At 50.4% G+C, this 21,012-nt stretch overlaps 1 protein-coding gene across 1 annotated transcript in view; it reads right to left on the bottom strand.

Moving 5' to 3' along the window:
• Window positions 1-1,735: 1,735 nt before the first annotated feature.
• Zfyve28 (zinc finger FYVE-type containing 28) overlaps window positions 1,736-21,012 on the bottom strand; it is a 93,199-nt gene continuing 73,922 nt past the window's right edge. The window contains exons 9-13 of the mRNA XM_050141356.1: window positions 6,308-6,459; window positions 5,468-5,584; window positions 4,213-4,317; window positions 3,290-3,393; window positions 1,736-2,819 (exon numbers count right to left, since the gene is read on the bottom strand). Coding sequence (XP_049997313.1) covers window positions 2,688-2,819; window positions 3,290-3,393; window positions 4,213-4,317; window positions 5,468-5,584; window positions 6,308-6,459 — 610 coding nt within the window. The 3' untranslated portion in view covers window positions 1,736-2,687. The remainder of the gene's footprint in view (window positions 2,820-3,289; window positions 3,394-4,212; window positions 4,318-5,467; window positions 5,585-6,307; window positions 6,460-21,012) is intronic.

Below are 21,012 nucleotides of genomic sequence, written 5' to 3'. Positions count from 1 at the left end.
AATGGCAATGGGTTTTTGATCCTACTGCACATACTGGCTTTGTGGGAGCCTAGGCAGTTTGAATGCTCACCTTACTAGACCTGGATGGAGGTGGGTGGTCCTTGGACTTCCCACAGGGCAGGGAACCCTGATTGCTCTTTGGGCTGACGAGGGAGGGGGACTTGATTGGGGGAAGGGGAGGGAAATGGGAGGTGGTGGCGGGGAAGAGACAGAAATCTTTAATAAATAAATAAATAAATAAATAAATAAATAAATAAATAATAAGGAGGTCCCGAGGCTAGCTCAAAAGAACTGATCGCATACCTGGATCTCTGAGCATGTTCCATGTGTCTACTCCCCCAGGAGTTCCTAAACACAAACTCATCCATGGAAATGGCTTCTAGAGCCTTCTTGATGTGTCTTACTCCTGACTCTGCTCTTGGTGTGGGGCTAGCTCCACAGAAGGGTAGAGTGAGTGGACATCCTAACTTTATCATAGAAAGCCTGAAAATCCTTCACCCTGGGTGAATGGGACAGTTGAGCATCTTTAGAGAGGGGCACCTGTGGTCCCAGGCCTCAAATAGGGCAGTTCATGGAGCAGCTCCCCTTACCCAACGCATAAAGGTAGGTCAAGGCTGCCTCATAAAGCCTCACATGAGCAGATCACATGGGGGCACACACACACACGCACACACACACAAACACACACACGCAGATTCAGGTTTCTCTAGAGAGCAGATGCGCTATTCTGACCTTTCTCCCCTCTAACATGGTAGGAGAGAGGACACCATGTTTCAGGTCTGGAAACCAAACAGCTGCGAAGTGCACTTATTTATACTGTAGTGTGCACAGAGGTACACTGCATGGCATAGCTCCATGTGGGCTCCTGCACATCCCGGCTTCCTGGTTAGTAACAGCAGACAGCATTCTGGAACAGCCTGTAATGCCACTGTCGTAGCTCTCCAGTCAGGGACATGGACACTGGGAGAAGACAGGTGACGCAAGGGTCATTTCTCTGCATCTGTCCAGGTGGGCGAATGAGAGGGTCTAACCTTGGGATGTATGAGTCACCATCCGACCTGGGCTCTCCTTTCTCATGTTCCCTAAGCTCTGCTCCACTCGGAGGGAACTTCACTTCACAACTCATTCTCGCCAGAAAGCAGGTGTAACAGCCACCGCTGCCTCTCAGTCCTGCTTCCCTGCCTATTGTCACCCAGCACCCACCACAAAGGCCCTGTCACTATGGCAATCCTGACCTGGAGCAACCTCTTGTATTCTTCCCAGAATAGCCAGAGAGGCAGTCCCCAGATCTGAGACCAACACCATCAAGGTAGAGTAGCCAAAGGCACGTGCCCTGCCCCTTCCCCTAGCACAGGCCAGAGGTCTTAGATGCAGGATGGGCAACAGCTGGTGAGTCAGGCACCCTAACAGGCACCCTTCCAAGATGGCAGACAGGCTTGCGGGGGAAGATGGCAGCCAGCCCCTCCCGAATGTTGACAGGAGGATGAGTTCTGCTGTTCATCGTCCCCAAGGCACAGATGCCCCCATCCTCCAGAAGAAAATCCACATCAGCACCAACACCACCACCTACCCAACAAAGACAAGGACTCGGTGTACATAGATGACGCCAGAGAATATGCAATCCTTAAATAGATTTATGGAAATGGTTTCGAATTACAGCATTTAGAAAATAAAAATAATCTCAATAGATAATATTCCCTCTGTTATATACTCTCCCCCCACCCCCGCACAGAAGCCATTTTTGTGCATGTGTATTCCACTGCTGAACAGCGATTGGATTTCATCCTATAAAAGAAGCAGTAGGTGTGTCATCTCTCTAAAAATAAAACTGTAATCATCATTGCAACGTGAAGCCTGAGATTGAAGCCTGAGGAGGTGTCTGTGCATCTCAGCCTGTCCAGGCCGCACTGAGGTCTGAGGAAGTGGGTTAGAGTCCCGGTGGGTGCAGAGGAAGAAGGAACTGTTAGCCGAGTGGCGGCTGCCTGATGAGTCCAGTCCCCAACACCTGAGAGCTCAGCCTATGCTATCAGCGGGTGGTCGGGCCCTGTTCTGCCAGCAAGCGGCCATGGTATAAATGCCAAGGGCATGCCTGCTTCCCCAGGGGTCCACTGTGTCTGCTTCTTACATTCCCCCTTCAAATGGAAACGAGATGCATGTTGTTGGGCAGGGTCCCGAGGCAGGTGGTGAGCACTAGGGAATGAGGTGGGTGGTAAGCAGCGGGGAACCCTGCTATGATGTTGGGGGGCTAGCGTCTCCTGGCTTCGGCTTCCAGGGTTTCAGCTACAGAACAGAACATACAGAACTGGCCCTCTCCTGCCTTAGTATGCACAACTGAAGCAAAACGCCATTGGACGGGCAAGAGAAGAGAGTCCAACCCTGCCTGGCTCGGTACCCTGACCTAGAAGAGCAACGAAGCATCCCTGACCCCATGCCAGGACGGGTATCTCCACAAGTGGAGAGGCCGGAGGAGTAGACAGAGGCTCTGGACAGCTTTGGAAACCCAGGCAGGCCTGCAGCAGTAGCGGCGTGATGAGATGCAATGGGGCCCTGCTGCAGCACAGCCTGGACAGGGCACACAGCAGGCAAAGCACCTCCGTCCCGGAGACCCTCACCAGGACTCAAGGCAGACACAGTGCCTCTGTCCTGGAGTCTCCGGCCCACTCAGCTGGGACGCGCCAGGCACAGCATCACATGCCCGTCTTGTCGCTGTAGAAAGGTGTGACATGGAACATGTAGCAATGTGTGCACACGCGGACCGGCTTCACTTGTCCGTAGCGCGGAAGTGGTGCCGAGTGTGACGAGCAGCGGGAACAGAAGATCTGGAAGCCAAGGAGGGACAGAAGGCAGTGAGCGGACAGGGCCTTTGTCAGCCCTGTTACACAGCCTTTCCACCCAAACCAGGCCAAACAATGGTGGGCAGGAGTTAGCCTGCTCCAGACACTGCAGGAAATTCTGGGCAGGGCTGGCCCAGTAGGTCAGGCTTCTTGAAAGTAACTAGGCCCTTCACCATAACCACGGCAGACCCCTTCTTAACCTCCCTGCCCCTCCCTGTTCTCACCTTGGAGGGGCCAGGATTGAGCCTGCACACTAGCTAAGCATGGCCTAGTATATGGAGTCAGAATAGAGCCTAGAACCTGGGGGGGGGGGAGCGGGGACATCTGCACACAAGTGATAAGAACCTGAGTGGATTACCAGGACATCAACCCTAACTTCTAAACTCTGATGCTGTGCCTGGGGACAGTCCCCACATAACCCCAAAGATGCAGAGGGCCAACGGGGCCCCACCCACCTTCCCGCAGCTGCGGCAGTGGTGCTTCCTGCGGATGACGGTGAAGGGCGCTTTGCAGGAGGTGCAGAAGCCACAGGCCTCATCTGGCACCCACTCAGGAGGGTCTGTCACAATAAGAGCAACAGGATAGAGCGGTGGGCTGGGGGCAGGGAAAGGGTAGACACCCCTTATCCCACTCCTCTGGTCCTGCTCTAGGCCTGTCAGTCACTGGTCACAGTGTCAGTGGTCAGAGTCACACTCCAGTTGCAGGCCCCAGGCCAGGCCATCTGGACTCAGGACGTACAGTGGAATCAATGATCATGCCCTAACTGAGACCTTCATCTCGGGTCACTCACTTTAGCCATTTGGCTAGACTAATGCAGACCTTCTAGAGCCAGGCACCCCCTTTAACACTGTAGCAGAATACTTTACCACAAGTCCTGGGCCTCTCCCATAGATGCACTGCACATTCCCAAGAAGCCCAGGACTCTTCCCCCTGACATCCAAGCTGCCTAGTTTCCAGACCACTCTGGGCAGACCCCATGTGACCAGATCAGTCTTCAATTCCTGTCCTCATCACAAGGAAGGCTTCCGCACCCACACAAAGCCCCCATTAATGTCCCAGAGTGTCCTGAGGCTGCTATGGGAGACTCCTTCAGCGCAGGTAAGTGCCGGGGTCCTGGATTATTGCAGCCATAGTCAATTGTGCTCCTCCTCCCTCAGCTTGTACCTACTAGGCTGAGCTGCTAAACCTCAGGCCCAGGGTTGCACAGCAGTAAAGGGCCTGTATACACCTAATACCAAGGAGGAGGCACGGAGTGGGAGGCCACCTCCCATGGGGAGCCCTATCTCCAAATGGCCTGATGTCTGGATGAATATGTACAGTGTAGCTCCTTTTGCTCAGCAGATGGCAAGCCAGGTCCACACCTGAGCTTCCCACATACCTTCAAAGTCCCCATCTCGAGTCTTGGCTGCCAGTTCTGAGGACGACGCCGTCTCCTGGCATAACGCACAGTCCTCCAAGGCTGCACTCCGTAGGGTCTGGGTTACTGGAAGAGAGAAGGGAACCACTGGGGTTGGCAGGTAAGGCAGCAGATGCGACTGATTGTCCTTAGTGAGCACTTGGATGCCTCCAAGTTTCCAGCTCCCACAAGCCCCCCAACCATCTCTCAGCCCACAGAGCAAGTCACCTCAGTAGGCAGGATGACAACACTGGCAAAGTTCTTCCTATAAAAGGGTCCATTCTTTGTACAATGTGGTGGACCCCGGGGGCACCTGGTGGCTCCTCTGCATGAGCATCCAGCCCTGGGCCCTGACACTGGTAAGATTTCCTGGCCTATCATCCCCAAGGCAGAAGTTTTAAAGTCATGGCATCGGAGAACCCTGTTCAGAGTCAACAACTTGACTCCTGATTTTTAGAAGGCAGCCCTCCCTGGATTGCCAGTCAGATGGCAGAGCTGATTGAGGCAGAAGTTCCTCCTTACCAACAAGGACATGCCCTGTTAGGCCAGACTTCTAGGACGAGCTGGGCTATCCCATATACCCAGATAGCTCATGGGCAGAAGCCTTTGTGCAGAGAGGTAGTAGCTCTCCCCAAACAGGTACCCCAGGCTAGCACCAGTAGTGCCTAGTCCCATTTCCTATCAGGACCCTACAGGGACAAAGAGCAAACTCCCTTCCTTGCCAAATATCTGTTTATCTGTTGTGTATGTAAGGTATGCATGTACAAAAAAGCGTGTACGTGTATGTACCTACGAGTGAATGTGGGAGCACACGTGCATGTTTCAGTGAGCTGAAGATGAATAAACATGAGGCAGCTGGGGTGGATATGCCACCCTCTCATAGAGGAATGGGCCGGGTCCCCTTTGTCACTCAGGCTGGGCTCTGCACACTGACAGGTGACTGTAACTAACACTGTACCTCGTCTAGACACCTGGTCTAGTCTAAGATGGAAGGCTGGTCCCCAACCTCTGTCTGCAGTGAAAAGTTGGATGGCCGGCTACAGTCTATGCAAGAACCAGAGCCAGGGACCCACCTGCAAGGTGCCATGGGGAGCCACTTCTCCGGGCTACACACTCATCTCCCCAAGTCGACAACCTGGCACACTGGGTCCGGCAGATCCTGGGGTGTGAGTTTCTTGGGGACAGTGGACACAGTGGTTGGCAAGGGCCTCTGAGCCTGTCCTGCAGCAGCACTCACCCTTCTTTAGCTTCTCCTTGTCGTCGGTTTCAGGCTTGGTGGCCATGACCTCAAACAGTGTTTTGAGAATGCTTCTCAGGTCGCTGGCATAGTTCGTCTGCAGCTGGTCAGCTACACCTGATAAGAGAAGCCGGTGGGAGGAGTGACAGGGGGACAGAAGGCTGCGTTGAGCCAATCCTTCGGTAGACCACACTACCATGTGCTGGACAGGACACACCCAGAGCTCACGGATTAATTAGCAATTCCCAACCCTTTAAGAGAGGATTCCCTTGCCATAATTACAAACTCGGGAATCAAGAGAGGATAGGAAGGAATGAGAGCTTCCTGCCCAACCCCACCATAGCTGCTCTCATGAATATATAACTTTCCAGAGTCACAGCCACCACGACTAAAACAGACACCCACAGAGGTCCCAGAACACTGTGCCTATGGCAGCACCTGGTGCCATCACAGAAGCATGGGAATACAAATAATGTCTACATTCTCCCATTACCCAATACCACACCGCCCTGAGTAACTTTGACTACAGGGTCACTAAACAGGCTCTGTATAGCCATGGATCCCAGGGTAAAGCCCAGCCTGAGGTAGTGTCCAGGGTCTGACTGTTTTGATCACGGATCCCATTGCTCCCAGCCACCCCTGGAGGAAAATGCTACTCCACCTTCACTTACAGAGCTCCCTCCTCCCTGTAGGACAGATCTGGTCCCACCCCTAGGTTTGCTCCGCAGACCACACTGCCCTCTGCTTTAGCCAGGGCAAGCTGGGCCAGCCCCACTGTTCTTTCTCTCCTGGGACATGTCCTGCCTGTCCCCACGCTCGTGTCCCAGGTCCAGGTCATACCTGAAATGCAGACAAACAGGCGGTGGATCAGGTCATGGCTGCCATGGAACCTGGCCCGAATCTTCTCTCTGGTGGCCATGGGGGTGAGAGGCATGACCGCAGGAGCCACCTCCAGTCTGGTGCTGTCTAACGAGGAGGAGCCAGCTGTGGAGCTAATGCAGAGAAGAGAGGCAGGGGAGGTGAGTAGGGGCCACAGCTAGGGACCTGTCTTAGTTAAGGTATCTATTAAGACTATGACCAAAAACAACTTGGGGAAGAAAGAGTTTAAGATTACAACTCTCGGGTCTTTCCATTGTAGAGGGAAGTCAGGACAGAAGCTTGAGGAAGGAACCTGGAGGCAAGAACTGAATCAGAGGGCAAGGAGGAACGTTGTTTGCCTGCTTTCTTCTATAATCCAGGACTCCTGGCCAGGGCTGCACTACTCACAGTGTGCTGGGCCCTCCCACATCGATTACTACTTAATAAAACACCTCACAGACTTGCCTACAGGCCAGTCTTACAGATGCATTTTCTCAATTAAGGTTTCCTCTTCCCAAATGCCTAGATTTCTGTCAAGTTGAAAAAAGCAACCAGCACAGGGCCTCTGGAGCTGGAGGTCAGAGGGTCAGGGCAAGCCTGTCCTCAAGTTTCTCTCCAGAGGAGCTGAATGGTCTGGACATGCTTCTTCCTATCATGTAAACACCAACAGTGTGTCCACTTTTAAAAAACAATGCACTTGACTGACTGATCCAGTACTGCCTTGCTCTAGCTTGGTAGCTACTCCCCTGCATCAGCCTTTCCACATGAGCTGATGTGGCATTTACTCTAGCTTAACCTACTCCATCTTGCACCCTCACTTAACATAATCTCCCAACTTCTTTCTATGGCAGACCCTTTGACCTCTCATGCCATCTGTGGGAACAGAACACAACCCCCCAAAATATGTGCACACCTAACCCCTTGAACCTGTGAGCAGGACCCTATTTGAACAGAGAATGTCTTCAGAAGCAATTAAGAGGAGGGTCTGGCATTGAAATTACCCTAGATTATTCAGTGGGTCCTAAATCCAAACACAAGTGCCCTTGTAAGACACGAAGGTAGAGGCCCAGGGACCCAGGATAAAGAGGACACCACATGCCCAAAGTTTGAGATTGGAGCGGTACAGCCAAAAGTCAAGGGGCACCTGGAGCTCCATGGAGTTGGAAGAGGCGGGAAGGACTCTCTCTGGTGCTTCGGGAGGGAGAAGAGCTCTGTCAGATTTTAGACTTCTGGCCTGGAGACTATAAGATGATACACTTTTGGCAATTTAGGCCACTTACTGTGGCACTTTGTATAGCAGCCACAGGACAAGCGAATAGTCTCCCCCTCCAGACACCTGCTCCTCCTCTCCCCAGTGGCTAGTTTTATTAGATTTGTTCTTTAGGAGTTCATTGTGACTCTCCACAGGGTATTTATAGCCAAATCTCCGAAAAGTTAGGTCTCTTCCTGGCCAAGCCCAAACCAAAAATTAAAGGCTGGGGGAGGCTCAGGACTAAAGAGTTTGCCATGTCTGGTTTTGATCTTTACCATTAGCAAGGTTGAGCTTCCAAACACAAAGCAAGGGCTCATAAATCTACAGCAGAGTAGGCAGAAACCACCGGAACAACTGTGGTTACAGCCCTGAATTGCTAAAAAGTCCCAGAGCAGAGTCCGGGTGGAAATGATGGGGAACAGAGTAGCGGGGATAACAAGGGGCAGGGGGCATAGAGCAGAAGAAATGTCAGGGTATGAGCTCAGAGGCCAGAGACAGACGGGGAGGGCTAGAAGAAGACTCAGCAGCTAGAGGCAATGGCTGTTCTTCCAGAGGACCAGAATTCGCTTCCCAGAACCTACATCCTATCACACAATTGTCTGTAACTCCAGTTCCAAGGGATCTGACTTCCTCTACTGGTCTCCACAGGCACCAGGCATGCATGTAGTACACAAATATACATGTAGACAAAACACTCATGCACATTAAATAAACACATGAAAGGCAGAAAGGCAGAAGAATAGAGAAGGGAAATTGTAAGCCTTCCTTAGTTGCCAGAAGTTTCAGAAAGCTGCCAAACTTTAAGTGCAAGCGCCTGTCACCCTAGGCTGTGATACTGCTCCCTGTAGCGCTGAGCACACCAGCACCCAAGGACCCTTCATTAGCTCTAACACCAGCTGCTTCTCACTGCTGCCAAGCAGTGGGGCCATTGGTGGTTTAAGACCACAACAACAAGTCTCCAATTAGACTGTCTAAGCCTGCAGCATCTACATCCATACCCTGGAACAGTAAAGCCCTGCTTGAAGCTGTTAGTCTTTGGGTCTGCCATTCTAATCCCTAGGCCTCCGGCATTCAGGGGCCCAGGACTACCAGCACCGGGAGAGCTTCTCCTTGTCTACTGCAGATTCTCCTAGGTAGAGTAAAAGAACCCCAGTCAGTTGACTGACAGCAACTCATGACCTTTTGCTGCAAACTGATTTATTTATTGGTCTGTTTTCTATACTAAAGACTTGACTCAAATGCTTGTGGGTACTTGACTATTTGATGTATTTTAGAGGAAAGCCTGCCCAACAGGAGCAGAAAACAGAATTTTGTCTTGTTGGAGAGCAAATTACTGCAACCATTTGGAAAAGTATTTTGGTGCCATCAAAATTAAATTGTGTAACCCTGCCCCAATTCTACAGCTCAGTGGACCATTGCTAACATAGCCCTGAATCCGCTGTCTGTATATCTATTGACACAACTGAATTCCATGTTCCAGAAGAAAACTGGGAAGGAGCCCAAACCTCCATGATGGGATGCAGAGTCAACCGCAATCTGACCACCCACTCCCAGGGCTACCAAGCCCACTACAGTCATGATTTAACTTACATATTGTATGAGCCCCTGGACATGCAGTGGGAAAACACACAAGGCTTGGATACAGATACAGTTGGGAGCACAAAGGTGAGATGCCATGAACACTCAACAATGGTAGACGATCCAGGAAGGAGGGGCTGGGCCTGGAAGAAGCCCTAGAGCCCTGTGGGTTCCTTCATTACTGGATGGGACACTCACAGATGCTGTCTTGCCCTAATTGCTGTTCCGTTGTCATACTCTAAAGCACAGAATGTCTATTGGCACACAGAGAAGCCTGGAGATCTGAGACAGGGCTGGGCATGCTGAGCCTCAGAAACTGGTGTCCTGCTGGGATCCTTAGGATGAGCTCCAGGCCCCCACATCTAGATGGCTCCATTTCATTTAGAGGTAAAGCCCCTGGCTTCTGTCTGGGGCTGTGGGCCTTATTGACTCTGCTGATTATTGAGGAAAGAAGGGGAGAAGACTGCCTCCCCTTCTGCATATACCCTGGCTGCGGTTGATAGCCTCACCAATTGAGAACTTACAGAGATACACTTGCCACTGCTTCCTGAGTGCTGGTATTAAAGGAAGGACCACACTTGGATCAGGTGATTCTATTTTTTTTTATTTTTTATTTTTGAGACAGCTTCATGTAGACCACAATAGCACCAAACTAGCTATTGTAGTGAGGGAGGCCTTGAATTCTTGACCCTTCTGCCTCTACCTACATCTATCGTGGGAGTACAAGAGTAGGACATTACATCTGCCTAATTTTATTGTTTTAGAGAAGGTGTCACTGTATAAGCCAGGTTGACCTCATGATCCTCCTGCCTTAGCCTCCTAAGTGCTAGGATTAAAGCCACATACCATCACGCCCAGCTCTCTCAAAAGCACTGAAAATAGGGACCCAGGGATACATTTGTACAGAGATGTTCTGAGCATCATTATTCATGTGCCCAGAGGTGAAAACAAACCCAAGAGTCCATGAAGGAGGATGCGCGTATAAACAAGGCAGTGAAATATTATCCAGCCTTCAAAATGAAAGAGATTACGGCAATACTCCAACGTAGATGAGCCCTAAAACATGCTAAGTGAAAGAAACCAGATACAAAAGACAAATCCCTCGAGGTTTTATTATGTGAGGTCTCTAGAGCTGGTTAATCCAGAGAGACAGTAAATACAGCAGGTAGATGCCAAGGGCTGGGGCAGGTACATGGAGACAGAATTCAGCTTAGAAGAGGAGGACGTGCTGGAGAGGGAAGGGAATGGTGGCCGACCGAAGCCGCAGTGTGGATTACAGTACCGCTGACAGCACAGTTAAAGTGACAGATTTGATGTGTGCTTATCAAAATTTCATTAAATAAAAGTAAATCACAATAAAAAAAAACAACCAGGGCAAAGAGTAAAGGCATTGAGGGCAACAGGCATGACATGAACACACTGGAAAGGATAGGAAGTAAAATGGCCTTCAAGATGGCTCAGCAGATGAAGGCACTCACTGCTAAGCTTGAGGACCTGAGTTTAGTTCAGGGGCCACACACAGAGGAGAGAGAGCTGATGCCTGCACTGTCCCATGGCTTCCACAAAATCACTGTGGCATGCATGTCCCTGCCCTCCAACCACAAAATAATAAATAATTACCAGCTTAAAAAAAAAACCTAGAGTATCATACAAACACAGATGAGATATTGGGAAATATCAAGTATTTCTTTTTCTGGTGAGAAGAATAACTAAAGCAGTCATGGCGGTACACTCTATAATCCCAGCGTTGGGGAGGAGGCAGAAGAAAGGGAAGTTTGAGGCTAGCTTGAGTTACATAATGAGACCCAGTCTCAAACAAACAAACATAAATATTCTCTTCCCCAAAGAGAAGGAAGTGGCAGCCAGCAGTAGGTGGCACCCTTGGGCCTGCTCATGGTAATGGAACCAAGAGGCTTAAAGAAGAGAGAGGTGCTGAATGGGCCAGGGCACAGTGGGAGCCAGACCAAACACGTTGCTGACGATTTGTCCCCTGAGGTGAAAATAACAGGCAAGTATTGCCTACCCAGAAGTTAGACATGAAGGACTCGCTGACCACACTAAGGCCCTAGGCCTGGTCAGTCCCACTCTCCTGGACATCTCAGTCCCCCAGAGTAAAGCTCCAGAGAGCTGAGATGGCCACAACATGTTTAGTTCTGCCTTCTTCATGAGTCATGGGTGAGGCAGTGTGTTAGATAGTTTTGCCAACACGACATAAGTTAAAGTCATTTGAGAGAAGGAAACCTCAATGAAGAAAATATCTCCTTAAGTCTGGACTGTAGGCAAGCCCGCAGGGCATTTTCTCAGTTAGTGATTGATGGGGGCAGACCCAGCTCATGTGGATAGTGCTATCCCTGGGTTCTATAACGGAGCAAGCTGAGCTATCCATGGGAACAAGCCAGTAAGCAGCACCCCTCCATGGCCTCTGCATCAGCTCCTGCCTCCAAGTTCCTGCCCTGTTTTTGAGTTTCTGCCCCCACTGCTTTTGATGGTGAACCATTATATGGAAATAAATTCTTTCCTCCCCAAGTTGTTTTTGGTCATTACAGGAATGGTGACCCTAAACTACAACAGGCAGGGCAGGATACCCTTGTAGGAACAGGCTTTAGTAACATCTGCCAGAGTCACATCCTCTTTGCAGACCAGCAGTGACCCATAGCAGATGGTCAGCATGCTGAACAGCAGGTGCCTCACAGTCCTGCTTGGCTCCAGCAGGGAGATGTGCTTGCTGTGCTGGGTTGAATGGAGTCCATTCATTTGCATGATGAAGTCCTAGCCTGCAGGACCTCAGAGAGGGTCCTACTCGCAAACAGCATCCTTGTGGGTATCATGAATGCAGATGAGGTCATACTAGAGCAGGGTAGGGACCTGACCCACCAGGACTGGCAGCCTCATAAAAAGAGTGATCCTGGACACAGACACACATGCAGAAACAAGAGCATGGTGACGGAGGCATGGGTTGGGAGTGACATTTTCTCAAGTCAAAAAACTCATCTGGCCACCACCAGGAGCAGAAGGGTAGCCTGGGACAGTCTCCCTCACAGCCCCTGATAGAACCAGCTCCAAGACTCCCTGATGCTGACTTCCTGCCTTCAAGACTGAGGAATGACCATTTCCCTCTGCAGCATCTACTGCTGTTTATCATACTTTATTACAAAATCCCCAAGACATTTATTCATGGAGGAGTGTCCTATGTCTCCAGTGCCCCATGACTCAGACGAGCCCGGTGTGTAGGCTGTACCAGGTCCAGGCCCTAAACAGTGCAGCTCCTAGCAAGACTCCCACAGGTCCAGGGCAGAGAAGCTTTGCATGCAAAAGTCAGAAGTTCTCTCCTCTTTTTAGATCCCTCATCTCTTGTCCCTTTAACCTCTCTCCCCTTGCTCACTCCTCTCAGCCTTGCCCTGTGCTATCATAGAGAAGCCAGGCACAATGCAGCCATAGGGTTTTCTATGTCCCTGGCCCACCACATTCTTTTCCTGCATGCCTCTAGGAGCTTCATGCTCCTTCAGAGTATGTTCCAGTGTCTGTCTTAGTTTGGGTTTTTATTGCTGTGGAAACACACCATGACCATGGCAGCTCTTATGAAGAAAACAATTAATTGGGGTGGCTTGCTTACAGTTGCAGAGGTTCAGTCCATTATGATCATGATGCGGGGAGCATGGCGGTGTGTAGGCAGATGTGGTACTAGCTGCATCTTGACCAAAAGGTAGCAGCACATCGACTGCCTGTCAGACTGAGGGAATCTTGAACAAAAGAGACCTCAAAGCCCGCCCCCACAGTGACTTGCTTCCTCCAACAAGGCCACACCTCCTAATGGTGCCACTTCCTTTGGGGGGGGGCATTTTCTTTCAAACCACCACAATGTCCCATGGGGGAAACCATGCCTGGCCGGGTCACAAACAGACTCCACAACATAAAACTCTTCCTGTCCCAAGTCTGAATGATTAGTGCTTGCGGACTCATCTTTCAGACAGCATATTTAGTGAGTGTGTAAAACCTGTAACATTCTTTCTTCTTGCTCTGGACCTACACCAAAGGACCCCAATACACACACTAGCCTCCACATCTGTGGAACAGACAGAGGAGTCCTTACACAAGCAGGCTCTCCTGACCTGATGTTGCATGAATTAAGAAGCGGAATAGTGTGCAAGGCTTGCAGCAGCCTCCTGCCTCTGGCCAGGCACTCTTCTGATGACTTCTCTGATGGTATCATGAAGACATAGTCAACGGTGCCCCTGTGGGGAGCAGTGGGAGAGGAGAATGATCAGAAGCCCCAGATTCGGATGCCATGGTGAATGCCACATGCCCTCAAGTGTGACACACCCACCTCATACCCCAGAGGGTTGGGCTGTGAGCTTGTTGGGAAAGAGATGCTTTTGAGATTCTTCAGTGAAGGATCTCAAGATGAGATAACCTTGATTGAAGTGTCGTTATGAAGGACAGAAAAGACTTCCCATCAGCCATGAAATGCCAGGGGCCCTAGGAACTAGAGGAGGCAGGAAGGCTCAGAACCTTCAGCGGGAGTGCACTATGACAGCCTCTAAAACGCGAGAGCAAAGTGTGGCCTTAGGCATCCTCAGTGTCTGGCACTTTGTTAGAGTAACTCTTGCTCTAATCTAGATGTGGATTAGATGTGGAATCCGTGAGCCCCTCCTGAGACCATCTCACACCCACTGGATGACCCCGATGGATGGCCTGGTCCAGAGACGAGATCCCTTTACCCACAGAATGGCAGGAAAACGTCCTGATGACCAGACAAAGAACATCTGGTCCAGGACAGCTGCCTCCGGGCAATAATGCACAGAGTGGTTTGCAGGGAGGGGACATCCACACTGTGAGTAGAAGCTGTCCATGCAAGCAGCACGTTTACAGTGTTCCACGCAGTCAAAGGAAACAGTCATACCTAACATATAATTATAGCTTAAGTCGTTTAGGGGACTTGGAGCTTGTAATCAATGTTTATACATCTAGGAAAATGTTCTGCAAAGAGTGTTTGCTGCTGCGTTCAGCCTGAAAATTGGACATGGAGCACAGCAAGAGGTGGTCTCGATTCATGCTTCTGTGTGCGGGCTTTGGATGCCACAGCACCTGAAGACTGACTGCTGGCAACCAAGAAAGGCAGAAAGCTGAGACGTCTCTAAGAGAGACAGCACCCTGTGGGGTTGGGTTTCTGGTGACACGCAATTTTCACTAAGGCTAGTTGCTTCTACCAAGTCTCTCAGAGTGACTTAGTAGCATCGCAGATGAGGGACTCCAACCATGTGAGGGTGGAAGAAGCTGAGGGGATACCCTTCTCTAACCTATGAAGTTCTATGTCACCTGCCTCTCTCCTTGCACTCAGAGCCTTTCTCTGAGGCAGGAAAAGGATCAGAGTTTTAGCCCACATTCTACAGTAATCAAAGGACCCTCTGAGACATAGAGAGTCACTGTGGGACAGCAAGTAGTCCTGACCATGACCAAGGCACAGCAGGTACTAGGTCCACAAGGGCTGCCCTTTGAGATGGGCAATTTGGTTTGATAGGAGCATTCTTTACAGTTTCAGTCTCTCTACCAACTACTGACCAAGACCACACATTCAAGTCTCATGCTGCCAATGTATTGGTGGGGTCCCAGGCAAGGTAAAGGGCTCTCAGGAAATTAGACAGTATGAGCTGAAGGTTCCTATGTATCACCACCTCTGTCAGGGCCTCAGTTTACTTAATCTACAAAATGGGGAAGTGAGGCTGTCAGTTCTTAAAAGATGGTTACCTGACCACAAACTGTGGAGGGGTGGGCCTGAGGTGATCATAGTCCTCCTGCTGTGGGACCCTAGACCTGCAACATAGGGCCGAGACAAAGCTCTTTCGGCTAACGGGGAAGAGAGAGTTAAGGCCACCAGGACAGCCCTTGGGGTCACAGGCTGCCTCAACAGCCCTCTGAAGATCTAGATAGGCCAACAGAATAGAAGCTGCCCCAGTATGGAATGACCAAGGGTCTGCCCATATTCTGTGGACACATCACCCTCATGACTGATCCTAAACTTCCTGGGGTCTGCGCTAGAAATATCTCCAGATTTGATTAAGGAGGCCCGAAACTACACAGTGAGCAAGACTCCACAGCTATCCTCCAGGGTAACAGTAGGCTCTAACAGCTACAGTTGGCTACAGTCTAACAGGTAGGCTCTAATAGCTACAGCTGGCTGCTGGCTATCCAGACGGAGGACATGAGGAGACATCAGGCAGGTCTGGGAGGCCCCATCCTCACAGAGGCCAACCTGGATGGCAACGGTGATGGAATAGCCTCTGTGAGCGGGCAGAGCCTGCGGTCCATCAGCGCCACCTGTACCTACTGTAGGCCAACAGGCTGTGACCTGAGAGATGTATATGCAGGATGCGCTGGGGAGGAAATCCTGCCCATGCCGGCACCCCCATGACCTCATCCCAGGAGGGAGGGATGCTTTGCATCTACTGTGAGCCAGAGTCTACAGTCCTTCCCCTCTAGGACTGAGTACAATGGTGCCCAATCTGAAGATTGCCTCTCAGTTACCACAGCCATCCCTCCACAGATGCCAAAACTACTCCTGTGGGTCCTGTCTGCCCACCAGGTTCTGAGCCCATCTTCTCTGCTCCAGATTCATCTATATATCAGCCTACAATGCTGCTCACACATTCAGGAGACATCAGGGCTCCAGGACATAGTCAGGACCAGGGTGGCACTCAGCCAGCTCTTAGGAAGGTCCCATTATTATGGTATGGGGCCCTAACCTCCACATCACTACTTGCAAACTAAATATGAAGTAGGTGTGTGCACTAAGAAAGTAAGGAAACGCAGATAAGCAAAAGTGCATTTACATATGTAATATATGCTTACATGTACACAAATGTATATATGTGTGCATGCAAGCACACATACAATATACTTAGACACATACACACTATACATTGAGCAGAATAGAACAGGGAAGAAACTGGGGAAAGGATGGAAGAAGGGAAAATATCAACAATGAGACTTCAAGTCCCAAGAGTGCTAAGCCTGGGGACATTCTGAGGGCCCACTGCCTTCTAGGCCATTGTTGTAAAATATTATTTTAAGGTGTGTTACAATTTTGTTTATGCTGCATTTGTTTAACTCTGTGAAGCTGTGTTACTGTGCCTGTCTAAAACACCCAATAGTCTAATTAAAAGCTGAACGGCCAATAGCAAGCCAGGAGAGAGAAATGGGAGGGGCTGGCAGACAGGATAGATAAATATGAAGAGAAATGTGGGAGAAAAAGATCTGGGAACAAGAGAGGAAGAAGTAGGGCTGAAGGGCTAGTCACCCAGCTACACAGCCAGACACGGAGTAAGAAGGAAAGGAAAAGTGTAAGGAATAGAAAAAGATAAAAGCTCTGAGACAGAAGATAGGGTAATTTAAGTTAAGAAAGGCTGGCAAGAAACAAGCCAAGCTAAGGCTGGCATTCATAAATTAAGAATAATCCTCTGCATGTGATTTGGGAGCTGAGTGGTGCCCCCCCCTCCAGAAAAAAAAGCTAAAAAAAAAAAAAAAGTAAGAGTAAAAACAGCCAGCAACAGCCGTGGTGCTGCTAACTTCCACTTGGCCTTGAGCCAGAGCATTCCCCTAATGAGGCTTCTAAGTCCCACCCAGACACAGGAGTAGCAGCACCATGCCACATAAACTTGCTGGGAGACACTGCGGATGGCTCTAGCAGGTGGTCCAGCAGCTGGAATCAGCTAGGGCAGGCCACTGCAGCCATGGATCAGCAGGGATAACCATAGAAATGCCTGCTCAAAGGCAGCCACAGAATACCCGAGACCGCACTGGCAAAGTGCCCTATTGGCTCAACAAAAGCAGTAATTGTGCTGGTGGTATGGTGTAAGGTGTGTCTAAACTGCAGTCCAGAACTAGAAGCTTATTTAAACATTTTTTATTTTGATTTTTCAAGGTAGAGTTTCTCTGTTAGCTCTGGCTGTCCTGGAACTCACACTGTAGACCAGGCTGGCCTTGAATTTAGAGATCTGCCTACCTCTGCCTCCCAAGTGCTGGGATTAAAGGCATGTACCATCACCGCCTGGCTGATACATATATATATTTTTTTAATATAGGATCTTTACTATGTAGGCCTGGCTAGCCTAGAACTCAACATGTAGACTAGGCTGGCCTCAAACTCAGAAAATTGCTTGTCTTTGCCTCCAAAATGGTGGGATTAAAGGTGTGCGCCACTAACATTTGACCCCACTACAGTTCTTGGGTGTGAACTTTGTAGAGGACAGTGTCATGCTGCAATGTTAGGAACTGGACACTGGAAAGAATCAAGAGAGATGTCATAGCACAGGGGCAAGTGCTGTGGCCCAAGGAAGCAAACGGTGACCAGAGGCAGAACAGAGGGGTGCAGAAGCGGGTCCTCTGGTTTGAGCGCACAGACAGAGATAAGGAACGGCAGCTGAGGAGTGGCTCTGGCCAGCAAGTCCCCACCTTAGAAACCAGCCGATCTCTTCTGGGCACTTGCTGGAGGATGCAGCTGCATAAGGAGCAGGGTGTGGTTGGTCATGAGATGTGGGAGCTGCCAAGTGACCAGGCTAGAGAGAAGATGGGGTCAGGGCTGAGGGGCAGGCTGCAAGGACCGGTACAGGGAACCCTGTGGCCATGGCCATTCCTTTGGCCAGGCCTGTTTACACCAGCTGAAGGCCCATCACCTAGAAGAACCTCCCTTGCCTGGAAGCCTGTTACATACACAGGCGCTAGACCCTATGTACACTGCTATATACAGTACTACGCAGATTGCCACTGTCTTCCCAGGGATTCCTTCCACCTGGGAGCTCATGTGACTAGTGCCAAGATGGGATTCATGGGAGAACCCAGCCCCCACACAGCCAGACTATGGTAGATCATCCATACTGTATTCCTAATCTTGCCCTGTGCCAGCCCCCAAGATATCACTTGTGAACAGCTTGGTTTGATGGCACCATTGTGCCTCATCTCAAGTCATTCCTGTTCTCCTTCCAGAGGGTACAGTGGATGGGGCCCTTTGTGATCCCTGCAGACATGAGATCTCATACACCCCTGACTAGGAATGGTGGTTGCACTGTCCAGGACAACACCCGGTGCCTGGCCCTGGGTAGCTCCTGAAGGAATAGCACTTGGTGTACATAGCCTGGCAGAGAGGGCAAGAGCTCCAAGGCCTGTGGTCCCAAGCTCCACAGCCACCAGATCAAAGCTGGACTTACAGATCAAGTCTCCCTGTCAGCCTCACCCAGCGCTGGTCCTCTGCTGAGCCCCCCAGGAGGTTCTTGTCTTCAGAAACCTCAGGAGAGCATGCTGGGGCCAGGTGAGGTTTGTGCCCAGAGCACTGCCTCTGCGACTCCTGTCCCTTGACTTGCCTCCTCTTCCCTCTGAAGTACAGTGTAGGACTGATGCCCCTGGATGCCTCAGACACCCTGGGGCTCCAGATGCTGCAGCTGTTTTCTGCAATAGAAGGAAGAGCATGCCTTCTCACGCCACTGAGGTCAGAAGGCAGCGGTGACACATGGTTGAGACACTAGGGTTGGCTCAGGGCATCAAGCAGCCTGTTCCTGACATCTGTTAGCTGGGTGGGATTCTATGTGTGATCAGAGCCAGCTGGGAACACACTATTGTTTTACTGATGTGCTGGCCTACCTGTCCTTCCCACCGGAAGTGGGCTGGCATGGCCTAGAGGTAACAGGTAGACCTCAATCTACTACCTCTCTGTGGAGAAAAGAGGGGATGGGGTGCTGGAGCTTCTGTCTACACAGCGTGTGCTGCAGGCTTCTCTCCGGAGTTGCCAAAGCATGCAGAGCCCTGGTGCTCATGAGCCATAGTTCTCATCCCATCAAGAGCAGAAGGGTTCAGACCATAGCAAAGAGACAGACAGGTACCATCTGAGGCCAGAGATAGAATAGAAAAGGAGAGGTTGAACTAAAAGCTTAAGCTTGAGTCATAAACCTCACCTGCTGTTGACCTCTGGCCCTTGAGAGTGGAACACAGCAGAAATGGGTTCTGGTACAGCAAAATCCAGAGCTGTGACAGAGAGCACAAAATCAGGATGGAAAACAGCCAAGATGGTGAGGCCTGACCATGAGAGACAATCCTAAAGAAGGAGGGGTCAGAATAACCACGGTGGGTACCATTAGTGACAAAGGCTGGAAATGGTGAGCGCTACAGGAGGGACGACCAGGGGGGAGAAGAGAAGGCAAGAGTGTGGCTAGTCCTTGTGCCGTGTTGCTTCTTCCCTACCAAGAAGCTAATGGGCTGAGAAACATCATTGGTTCAGCTGCGGATGATGAATAAGCATAGGCTGTGAAGCCCAAGCAAGTGCACACCTTCCCAGCCCCAGCCTGCCCATCCTGCTCCGTCTGGTACTTCTGGCGGAGGGGGGGGGGAGCGCTCAACAATCAATCCTCTGTGACCGGCCGCTACCTCAAGGCTGCAAGATAAAGCAATCAAGGGACATGGCCTAGCCTAGGGTAGCCCTGGAAGTTCCTATCATCCTCGACAATGGTGCAACCACAGAGTGGAAACACATAGAGCAGGCAGACTTCTGAAGGAGAGACACAAATGGTGACCATTCCCGATTTCTTGAGTCAAAGTCAGAGGTCAGTTGAGATGGCTATCAGTCTAGCAATTACAGGCTGACACTTTCAAAGCCTGGCCGGGTCAGGTGGCGGCAGATGTCTACAGACCCAGTAGTCTGGAGGCTGAAGCAAGAGTAGAGTCAAGGCCAGTCTGAGCTATACAAAAAGACCCAATTTCAAAACCACAACCAAACAAGACAAAGGCCAGGTGGCCCAATTCCTTGGGTGTGGTTTCAAGCCTCACCTCACACTAGGCATCCCTGCTGTAGGGCTGATGGGAAGAGAAACCATGGCAACCAGGAGATAAGGAGCAACACAGCACACAACATGCACAGCGATAGAGCAACAGAAAGCAGAACAAATTCTCCAGAATTTTTGTAAACTTAGCTAGGCAAAGTAGAACTAAAGACACCGGAGGCATCAACACAAGAGAGTGAACAGTCAGTAAGAGATCAGAAAAAGGTGTCTGCTATGAACACCCGAAAGAGGGATGCTGTGGGCAAAGAGGAAAACTAGAAAACCAGCTATACAATGAGGCAAAGAAAAAAAGAGCACATAGCCCACAGGGGGCCAGGCTTTGCCTCCCAGGTTGGCAAGATGTGTAGTGGACGTCTGTGTTGGCAAAGATGGGCACACCCTGGAGGATGCACGCTGTGTACATTAAGTCAGGGCTTCTCTGGGAAGTCTTTGACCTTTGTGGTGTTGATTCTAGACCCTGGGATAGATTCTTCTTTTAAACTGTTTTTATTGGAGCTATACTTTTTTCCCACTCCCCTTTCTTCCTCCCCTCTTCCCTCCCCCCTCCCCCCTGCCCACCAAGCTCCCCATTTATTCAGGAGATTGTCTTTTCTCCTTCCTAGGTGGATCCATGTTTGTCTCTCTTAGACCCTGGGATAAATTCTGAAGAAAAAAGAAAAAACAAAGGAAGCTGTACAAGGCTAACAACACAGAAACTGAAAACACAGAGTAACTGGACTAGGTCCACTGACACGATACCCTTTCATTCAGAGTAGCGGGTTTCTTTTCATCTTCAATTCTGTGTGTATGGGTGTTTTCCTGCAGGTTTGTCTATGTACTACTTATTTGCCTGCTGCCCATAGGAAGCCAGAAGAGAGCAGTAGAGTCCCCAGAACTGGAGTTACAGACGCTGTGAGCTGCTGTGTGGGTGCTGGGAATTGCACCCAGGTCCCCTGGAAGAGCAGTCAGTGCTCTTAACCACTAAGCCGTCTCCCCAGCCCCTAGAGTTGTTTTTTTTTTTTTTGGTTTTTTTCAAGACAGGGTTTCTCTGTGGC

Source organism: Alexandromys fortis, unplaced genomic scaffold, assembly GCF_014885135.2.
Source record: "Alexandromys fortis isolate MF-2015 unplaced genomic scaffold, M_Fortis_MF-2015_v1.1 scaffold_7, whole genome shotgun sequence".
NCBI lineage: Eukaryota > Metazoa > Chordata > Mammalia > Rodentia > Cricetidae > Alexandromys > Alexandromys fortis.
The sequence above is the reverse complement of the archived record's forward strand: the minus strand, read 5'-3'. Positions and strand labels throughout refer to the sequence as shown.